Here is a 10,937-nt window from a genome sequence, read left to right as displayed (position 1 = left end):
ACTCTGAAGCTGGTTAGTGTTTATTACGTAACGTTCATAGAATAATTATGAATTCTTAAACATGTCTCCGCATCATCGACAGGAACATTTTCATCTCGTTATTTAAGATGATATTATTGATAAAATGATAATGTACAGTGTGAAGTGGGACCCCCCCCCCAAAAAAACAAACCCCAGCATATTTTGCGACAGTGAACAACACTGTCGCAAGTTTCACGACAACGGGTTGTTTTACGGCACACGTGGGGCACGCAGTCGTCCCAGTTTAGTGCATTGAGCTCCGGCAGTTGTTGCTTCAGCATGGCTAAAGTTTCGAAAAAGAAAGCGAGTAAAAAGAAAACACGCTCCGGATGTGCGGAGCAGAGCAACGAGGGGCATCCAGACGTGATTTACGACGACGAAAAGGAGGAGGATGCGACTGATGATGATGTTACTGTTGAGGACGAAGACGGGTACGATGAACGAAAACGCCAAAAGTTGCTGGAGGCTATCGGCACTCTCAGTGGTAAGAGGAAGAAAACTCTGGGGGAGAGGTCCGAGGCGGCCGTGCATATGTCCGAATTTACGGTCAACGCAGAGGGCGAGGGCGACAAAGTCGATTTGTCGGACTTGATAGGGTCCATGAAGACAACTCCTGGACTCTCAGGCAAGAGCAAGAAGCGGCTGAAGAATTTGGAGCAAAGCAGAAAGACCATAGAGTGCCCGCTAAGCAAGCAGGAGAGCGAGAGGATAAGGAGAGATTTGGCTTTTCAGAAGGTTTCCAAAGAGGTGAGCCACTGGAAGAGTGTCATCAGACAGAATGAGAGGGCTGAGCAGCTGGTCTTCCCTCTCAATCAGGAGCATTCAGGCCCCAAGCCCATTGAGAGGGTGGTGATGGACTGGAAGGCTCAGACTCCGCTTGAGCAAGAAGTCTTCACTCTCCTGTCTGCCAACAAGCAGCCTATTAACGACCCCATTCTTACTCCCACTGAGGAGGCCTCCATGAAAGCGATGAGCCTGGAGGAAGCTAAGGTACGTCGTGCAGAGCTGCAGAAGGCCCGGGCTCTTCAGTCCTACTACGAGGCCAAGGCGAGGAGGCAAAGGAAGATCAAGAGCAAGAAATACCACAAAGTGCTGAACAAGGCCAAATCCAAGGATTTCCAGAAGCAGTTTGATGAGATGGTGAAGAGAGACCCGGCTGCTGCGCTGGAGGAGCTCAATAAGATGGAGATGGCGAGGATGCAGGAGAGGATGTCACTGAAGCACCAGAACAGCAGTAAGTGGGCCAGGTCCAAGGCCATCATGGCAAAATATGATGAAGGTGCCCGCAAAGCTATTCAGCAGCAGCTGGAAGTGAACAAAGACCTGACCCAGAAGTTGGTGACCTCACTGAACAAGGAAGAGGAGGAGACGATGGAGGAAGAAGGTAACGCAGACGTGGTGCCTGACTTTGTGAATGATGCAGAGCAAGGACTGGATTTTTCAAATCCTTGGATGACTGGAAAGCTCTCTCAAGACTGCGTGGAGAAGGAGACAAGTAATGCTGTGACTATTAGAGCTGAGGAAAATGTAGCTGAGGAAGAGGAGGTGGAGGAGACAGAAGAAGAGGTGCTACTCAGAGAATTTGATAACAGGAGGAAACGGCGTCAAGCTCAGGAAGCTGACGCACCTGTAATGCTTATGGAGGAGGAAGAGGAGGAGGAGGAAAACAAAGATGCTTCTGACAAAGAGGAAGAAGAGCTTTCAGAGTTCACAAGCCTTTTCAAAGGATTAGCAGAGGGCTGTGGAGAGGCTGACACAGCAGCTGAGCTGGAAAAGGAGCTCAAAATCAGGTGTCAAGAGGATGAAGAGCTTCTCACACAGGGCAAGGAGGCAGAGGAGGAGGAAGCCACAGATAAAGGAGCTGTTGTTCCGCAGCATCCTCCAGCCACAGAAAACACACAAAAGACGGGCAAAAGCAGGAAGAGGAGGAAAGGGATTGAGCTGAAACAAGTTCTCACCAAGGGCGCACAGGTCCTGCAGGTTCCCTTTGCTCCCACCATCGAGGATGCAGAGGACTCGGAGGAAAAGCTGGACCAGAGGGGGCTCATTAAAGAGGCCTTCGCTGGAGATGACATCATCTCTGACTTTCTGAAGGAAAAGAGGAAGCAAGAGGATGCAGGGAAGCCTAAAGCAGTAGACCTGACACTACCTGGGTGGGGTGAGTGGGGAGGGGGAGGACTGCAGCCATCATGCAGAAAACGCAGGAAGTTCAGGAGAAAGATGACCCCACCCACACCCAGGAAAGACCAGCATCTACCAGGTGTCATTATCTCTGAGAAGAGGAGCAGCTCCATCAGGCTCCACCAGGTCAACGCGCTGCCCTTTCCCTTTGAGAGCCCCTCAGTCTTTGAGAACACCATCCGCTCTGCGCTTGGCCGCACCTGGAACACAGAGCGCACTGTCAAAAAGGTCACCAAGCCCAAGGTCGTCACCAAGCTGGGCGCCATCATCGAGCCCATGACTCGGGAGGAGCTAGTGAAGGACAAGAACGGAGCGTCTGCAGGAACCAGCAGTAGTGTGAAAAGAAAACCTTAAGAGCTTAAAAGAAGCTGTTTTGTGGACATTATTAAAACATCGCTTCACAACATTTCTTTCCCTGCTGCAGTGGAATTGATCTGTAATGTCAGAATATTTGAAGTGACTAAATATCATTAATAATTTTGTTTTATGTTTCAGGGGCTGATCTGATCAAATGGTGATGAGATCTTTTAAATGTTATATTTGTTGAGAACCCCTGAAATAATTCTTACTGGAGTTGAACTTGTGCTGTTTCACCCTGTAGTTGGAGCCCAAACTGTGAGACACACTGTAGAAAACAAATATCTCAGAATGTCGAGATGTCTGCTTTGTAACTTCTTGGAGAAAATGTGCTTTTTAATTACACTCTTATACTGACTGTTGGTGTTTTTTGTTATTTTTCCTGCCAGTTTGTATTGAATCAATCTTTTATCACCACTATGTCATGTGTGCTATAATGTCTAATCTTTACTGGAAAAGGCGATACCTGTGGTACAACACACAGGCTGGGCTCTAAAGGTTTTTCACATGAGATGAAGTGTTTGCAGATTCAGAGTCTGCACATTGTTGCTGCCAACATGTGTTTCCTGCTTCTCTTACACGAGGCTGTGAAACGTTTCGAATGTGTTGAAATGTGGTTTGTGATTTTTCTCTAATGGAGACAAATCTTTGTATATTGCAGCATATTCCCAGGTTATTGTGTGTTATACTCACCAGTTAATGTAACTGCATACAGTAAGTATGACTTTATTGATCCCAAAGGGAAATGAATATAATTATAATCATTATCATACGCATTTAAGTACTCAAGAAAAAGGTAAATAAATACTGAAACATATACAATTTATGTTACTTTATATTTCCACTGACTTCTCTCGAAGCGGATGGTCTGTACTGACTCCACTACGTTTGTGTGTGAACTTTAGCTTTTGTTCTGATTATATTAAGTCCCATGAAAAGATGTTCGATTTGTTGATTTTTAAGATAATTAGAAGTTGGGCTGAAAATAGGGCTGTACATTACATTAAGAGTTAATGTGTCGTGTCACTATAAACATCATGAGCACATCGCATTGCTCTTTAAGCTATTAAGATAAGCTCAGTCTTAAACATCTAGAGTAGTAACATACAAAAGATGTTCATACATTAAGAATTCATTTAAACATACACAGGAGTGTTGCAGCTTTGTGCATTGAAACACAGCAAGTATTCAAGTAAAAGTATCAAAGCAACTGTAAAAATACTCAAGTGAAAGAGCTGCGTAGTAAATCCTACATAAATAGTAAGTATTAGCAGGTAAACCTAGTTAAGGGGTCTGTGTACACATCGTTAGATTACTAGTATTGAGGCAACAATGTAATCCATGTTGTAGCTGCTGGACTTTTATATAAAACCTTATGAGTTTACAGGGTCGTTTGTAGTTCAAAGATCCATTTTTCCTCTTAAATGTAGTCAGTGGAAGAAGGAAGTAGCATACGACAAAAGAATTAGAAATGTTGAAAGTCTATTTATGGCGCTTCTTTAAAGTATTTACTAACAGAATATTATCCTGACATCTCGTATGGTTACAGTATTCAGTCTAAATGTAGTGTAGCTTTTATTCCTTTGGGAAATTCAAGTGTTGTTAAAGCAGAGTGCACACAGCCCACAGGTGCTTTAGTATTTCATATGACAGGTACAAATGGGAGACGAATTAAAAGAGCTGATCCTGAGCCCTGCAGTAGGAGATCGGGCTGCGCTGTGGGGGCAGTTGGCTGTCCTGGTCTGTGTGGGAATGCTGCCATCTATTGTACACAAGGGTTCACTGCTCCTACAAAATGTTTGTAATCACACATTGTGTGCTTTATCGTAATGTTTCACCCGAGGTTAACAGCAGGAAGTTTCAGTATGTTAGGTCATCATCAACAAAGGAGGGAGTGTCTTTGAACTGCTGTCTTCATCTCATGTTTGTTAATGTAACACAAAGTGGGAATTTTCACACACACTCTTTCAGTGCCAGTCAAAACTTCACACACTCAGGATATTTCTTTTTTTTTTTTAAATTATAATTCTAGTAAATGGTCACAACAATAAAAATCCAACTGAATTTATAAGTGACCTGATGTAAATGAAGTTTTCTTCACTGAACCAGGGAAGGACACCTGTGTATATTTGAGCTCACTTGTAAATAATTCTTTGGGTTAAATGTTGAGCCCACTGAGAGGAAAACGAAACCACAAACATGCCCGAAGACTGATCAGCTTCATCGGCAGTTTCACACTTTAAATGTATTATACTTAGATAATATAATCATGCAGACTCTCAGATATGTCCTCAAATTTGACTGATGGGGACATTTTACATGAAGGAAAAATCAGCTCGTCCCTGGTTCTTTCAGCTGCTCCCTTATTTCCTGTTTTTTTAAAATAAGTATATTAATTCTTAAACAGCCCTGCGACCTGTCCAGGGTGTAGCTCGCCTCTCGCCCTAACACAGCTGGGATAGCCCCCCGCGACCCTGAAAAGGATGGATGGACTGTGATGTTCTTCATGAAATGTAAGAATAAGTAAAGGCGTGGACTACAAGTAATGAAGCCGCGTGCAGCATAAAATTAAAATACAAGACAACTTAAGTCACGGTGTGAATCACACAGTTTGGTCTCAGTAACAGGTTTGGAGTTTCTTCACTGCCTCAACTGAAGAAATTTAAAGTCCAAATTTTAACCTGGTTAATTTTAAATCAGTGGTTTTGCAATTACACAAAATGATGTCGACCTCTGCGCCTGTAATTTTAAGGATAATCTCAAACACCGAAAGCTTAGCTGTAGCATCCTATCGTATGATGGATTTGTACTGCAACCATCTGAATGATTTACTTCCACAGGCATCTGACTGCACTTGCCTGGTCCCATTTCATTCAGTCAGTGAGTTTGCTTATTTCTCCTGTCTGAAAGAAGAGCGTCCAATAGCAGCATTTTTACAAGTTAGAAGCTCATTTCTTCGCACTCTCTTTCCCTGCTAATATTCATTTGTAAGGCCATGCAGTGGTATATCTAAAAGAAAAGCCATTACAGTTTGGTTACACCTTCACACATGGGTGAGAGTGCATGCGCTGGCACCCGACATCTCTGTATTTTTATGATAGACATTCGATTAAAGCGGAGCACTCTGTAATGGACTGTGCATCAGTTCAGGTAATGTTGTCAGCTTGTGTGTCGGCGAGGCGATGAAGAACTCGATTAGAAACCTTATAGTTACTAAATCAGTCATTCTCCAGCTCCCTCTTTATTGAGCCACTTCTTTGGGGCAATTACTACAGCTTCATACAGCTTCCAGCGATGAAAAGAGACCCAGGCCTTGGACTTACTGAAAGCTCCTGTGGCTGTAAATCAGAGATGTGGGCTTTTGAATGGAAACGGGTCCCATGATGAAATGTGATTTTCTCCATAGCACCAATTTGTGAGATCTGCTTAAATATTTGTTCAGGGACGAAGAAGTGTGTATGCCTATCAGACCGAGCACTGACGATGCAATGCCAGCTTATTGTCTTTTGCAGGGTGGTGGGATGGCTGTGAAATGTTACAGAAAAAAAGGGCTTTCTTAGATAAGACTAATTACTGCTGAGTGCCTCAGACTGCGTGTGGCTTTGTCCTGCTTTTAGCAGGAGATGTGCAGCTGCAGTTTGAGTTTACCTCATGATACAGCAGCATGAAACAATCTGATAGAGCACTCTTTCCCATTTCCCTGTAATCTAAAGCCCAACTCCATTCCCACCCTGACAGGTGTAAGATTAACTTAGTTAGGTGCAGAGGCACCCATGCGCACCAAATTAAATTAATGGAACAAATTTCCCTCCTAATTAAGATGAAAATACGTGTCAGTTATAACCTTGCTGAGCACTAATTATGTACAAATGATTTATCATCTGTTTCGTCCTGAATAGAAATAGGCTCACCTCTTCAATAGCCCCGGCTGGCTGTTAAGAGATGGGTCCTGATTAACTGTGACAGGTTGTGCTGCGGAGAAGCTGCACATCTCGGGGCCAGCCAATCAGAGACAGCCTCAACTCAGACTCTCCTCCCTTCCATTAAGCTACATTGAGTGTGCAGCTGAGCATTGCTGTGCCTCAGCTCTCCTTCTTGTTTCGCTCCCTGGAATGAAAATAGAGTATATTCCAAGAGGGCCGTTGGTTGTGGTGGTGGCGTGGAGGGGTTGCAGGTTTGCTGATGGAGGTGAATGGCATAGGGAGACTGGTAAAACCCGAACCAGCAGGTGAATCCCTCCTTAGGCTGGATTAGCTCGTTCCCCCCTAACAAGAAGGAGATGAGGCGTTTTTAACAGACCCTGTGAAATAAATTGAATAATGAAGAATGCAGCGAAGCTCATACATCAATGTTTAACGCAACATGGTGGATAATTGCTTGAAGAACAAAAATAGTCTTGTATCACTATTTACCAACTTGAGACCAGCAGGTGGTGCAATAGGTTAAACCTGCCTTTGTAAATTCCTGTGGGTTAAAATATAAAAAATAAACAGCGCCATGGTAAAATTATAGTCTAAGCTGGATATTCCAGCTTATTTCCTCATGTCCTGCAAGCACAGATATGTTTCAGCGGGCAGCAGCACTGATTAGCATTAGAACCAGGCTCCCTTGTGATCCTAAGGACACACTGGCCAATCTGTAATCATTGTTCTGCAGGCTTGCTCACGGGGGATATGGTACACTTTGTCATTATCATTCAGTATGCCACACACATGCTGGCATTGCTTTCATGGTGCCGCCAGCAACAGGACATTAGCATTTCCTCCTCATAGTTCCAAGAATGTGCACAGACAATGATGCACCACAAATCAGGGCTCTGGTTCCATTGGATGGACATTGAAGATTTCTCTGCCTGCTGCTGCAGGAACAGAAAAGCTCCTTGTTCTGTGTCTCATTTGCTCCTGATGTGATTCTCAGCCATATAAATGTCATCATGTACAGGTGTCAGCTCCATCCATTAGGGATCATTTAACTCTGTGATTTTGGATTTTTTACACTGTTGTTTGCTCATTAGATGTTTCATTGTTGGTAAATGTCAGACTACGTGAACCGGGGAGGTAGCAGTGATTTCTTCTTCCCAGAGCTGAGTATTTCTCCACCATACAGAGCTAAGGTAATGCACATTCAGAATCATGCCAAGCACAGAAACCAAACCCTGAACAGCATGCACATTGTATATGTATTGTCTAGCCATAACTCTTTTTTGTTTTGTTTTTTAAATTTTGAAATATTTTCCCTGATGTTAAAAAAAAAATCACAGTTTTGTACATGTTTAATCTCTCTCGGACTAAATAAACTCACACTGAACATGCAAGAATTTTTGTTGTTCATTCTTTATTGTGTCCCCAAACTTGTGACGTATATACTCTGAAAACTAGAGCAGAGGCCATTTTCTTGTTTCCCATTTGAATCCTTCACACGTGCAGTTGGTGAACACGCTCGCCAAACAGCCTCTCCCTTTTCATGACGGCTGTCCTGGGATTGGCAGATGGCACAGACAGGGAGGGGGTTAGAGGTTAATTCTAGACAACAGAGAGGTCACAAGGCCTATTATTTTTGAGATGGGACTTGCAATGGTCCAATGGGGATGACTGTTATGATCAAGGCCCAGCCCCACCTCTCCATCACCATCCACAATCAACACCACACACACGATCACTCACATTTAAAGTGAATGAGCCGACAGAGGACTAATCATGAAAAGGTCCTCAGCGCTCGGCACAGGCAGGATGATGAATTGTATCCTGCCTGTTCGGCTGTGTAACGGGGCCTCCAAGTAGCTCTTGACAGCTAATTTAAAGCTCCCTATATCCTCCTCTTACTTCCCTTTATCAATCTAATTATTAGAGTTAAGTGAGTGTCCCTTAGGACTCTCCGATAGTCCAGCACAGAACCTGCTGAGTCATCTTAGTGGATAAAAAACACACATAAAGATCAGTGTAGCAGCATGGGCTAAAGAACAGTGCGCTGCAGCCATGTGAGGAGCACACTCTGTAGGCCTGAGGGTTTTCTGAGGATTGAAGATATCAGACAGAAGTCAATTCTAATTGTATTTGTATCACTGTGAATAATAATGCAATATAATATTATCAAAAGATAAGCAATGAATGGATTCTAGTACTTCTAATGGTGACTGCAAACCTGATATGTGTCATGACCTGATGGTAAGCACACACACAATGTAAGTACTTTTAACTCAGTTTCACTCAATATTGTACAAAGTATGAAGTAAATAAATAAAGATGTGTTGTCCTGCTTTGAAAAAGCATTGTTTTAAATTTACATAAAAATGGTCTAAATAATAATAATAATAATAATAATAATAATAATAATTATTATTATTATTATTATTATTATCTGAGACTTTTTAGAGCTGTACTGTTGCTTCAGCAAACTGAGAACGTATTCAGGGCTCGACTAAGAAATTGCTGCTTTTGATCTTTAGGAGTGTTTTAAAGAAATAACAGAGAAATATTAGCTGTAACTCACATTTATGTCTTTGCGTGTATTTAAGTATAATAATGAGACCTTCAGTAGTACAGCATTAATGTTTAGGAGTCACGGCTGTTTTTATACACAATAATAATATATATATATATTTGTTCACTGGAGTGTGTGATCAGTTTCATTTATCACTTACAAATGTATCTTCAAATGAAACCAGCTATTTATCTGTTTATTTATTTATATTTTATATTTCTAAAATGTATATTTCACAGTTACATATTACTGTAATAAACCATCACATCCGGTTATTTCACAACTTAAGGCAGCAGTAAACATAGTAGTGTGACTGTTTACCTTTTAATATTCAATAACATAGTTGGTGGAAGTTGAAGAGGATCATTTCTATTTAGTTTGGTCTTCCATAAAACTGCCGGGCAAGCAGCACCTCCTCACATTTTTTAACAAAGTGTAAAGCAGCAAGCATCACTCGTGATTCTTACCAGCCGAGGTGGCCATGCTTGTTTTGTGTTTTCCAGTAAATTCCTGCGATGTTGTGCCTGTTTCGGTGGGATTTTTCAGTTCGATCAGTTTAATGTGTGAATGAATCTAAGAAGATTAACCTGGCTTACGTGCTGCAGCTTGTTAAAGGAAATGCGTGTGTTTAGAACAAATATAGATTCAATCCGCGCTTAATGTATTCGTGTAAAGACACATTTGGATTTTTGTTGCTAATACTGATTTGATTTTGTTACAGTCAGATTTTCGCAGATTAATTTTTTTTCAGTATACTTAAAGAAATGAATACTTTTTTCAACTTTTTAACTATCCTTCATCCTACATAATGCTCTTTGTTTCTTGTAAGAAAGGGCTGAGATCTCAGTAGTGATTAATGGAGGTTAATTGCACATGATGAGATCATGGTGTGGTGTAATTCATGTGAAAACATAGGAGAAGACATTAGTGGCACTTGGTCAGGTGGCAAATCAGCTGTCCACTGAGTGGGCTCTTGAAATGCTCGTTGAGATGGAGGACATGTGGGGGAGTGGGGATAGGTGTCAATCCTGAGCTTGAGGCTACACCAATGTGGAACTTCAAGGCAAATGAGGGGCAGAAACTGGAATTAATGCCACATAAGAGGCTGAGACTCTGGGCCATATTGCATGTGACTGGAGCAGGTCTTTTATGCTCATAGCGCCTGTGGCAATGGAGAAAAGTGCTTAAGCATGGTGAGACATTTTTTCTATAAAAGGACTGCAAATGGATTGAAGCACATTTGGTTCAGATTGTGTTTTTCTCATGGTGCACTTGACTAGTGTCTTCCAGGAGCTGGTTAGATGCATTATGGGTCTGGAGACGTTGTACACCCCTCTCACCTTCTGAACCTCCCTCCAAGACGTCTCAGACGATTGTCTGTCTTTGAGGCAATTAGCTGAGTTTTAAAAATCATTAGTGTGCATGTTGTGTAACTTAAATGTTTTCATTTAAACCATCCTTTGAATATTCTGCGAACTGTTTCCACATAAAAACAAATGTGCAAATAAATAAAGTTTATTAATAACATTACACGCATAGTTACAAAACATTAAAAGGATTTGTTAAATAGCACATGCTGGACTCTGACACTCCAAGGAGCTCAGTGAAGACCCAAAAGGATGATTAAATTTATACCACAAATAAATAAATAAACCTCCCAAAATATCTAGAAATGATAGAGGACACAACTTTGCTGGACTCAGTGAAGGTACAGCACTCTTTTCAACCACGTGAGCACTACCAATTACTGCTTACTGTAGTACAGTCCAGTTTATCATATAGGACTCGTGTTTAATTCTAATTTGAGTTTATTCCAGGATTTTAGTAAATATATTAACAAACAATTTCCCTCAGTTCAACATTTTTTCAGCGTTAAGCTTTCTACAGGTATTTTTTTA

At 41.8% G+C, this 10,937-nt stretch overlaps 1 protein-coding gene across 1 annotated transcript; it reads left to right on the top strand.

Annotated features, from left to right (window-relative positions):
• Positions 1-221: 221 nt before the first annotated feature.
• Positions 222-3,385, top strand: LOC146650388 (U3 small nucleolar RNA-associated protein 14 homolog A). The gene has a single exon (XM_085383634.1). It carries the CDS (start codon positions 301-303, stop codon positions 2,554-2,556), a length of 2,256 nt encoding a protein of 751 aa, XP_085239760.1. The 5' UTR covers positions 222-300; the 3' UTR covers positions 2,557-3,385.
• The last annotated feature ends 7,552 nt before the right edge of the window (positions 3,386-10,937 follow it).

The sequence above is a fragment of the Rhamphochromis longiceps genome, linkage group LG16 (genome assembly GCF_057381845.1).
Source record: "Rhamphochromis longiceps isolate RC_006_pf linkage group LG16, R_longiceps_female_GT1.1, whole genome shotgun sequence".
In the NCBI taxonomy this organism is placed as follows: domain Eukaryota; kingdom Metazoa; phylum Chordata; class Actinopteri; order Cichliformes; family Cichlidae; genus Rhamphochromis; species Rhamphochromis longiceps.
This window is presented reverse-complemented; position numbering and strand designations above follow the sequence as displayed.

Excerpts from the sequence above, each read along its gene's own strand:
- LOC146650388 (XM_085383634.1), top strand. The coding sequence starts at position 301 with ATGGCTAAAGTTTCGAAAAAGAAAGCGAGTAAAAAGAAAACACGCTCC.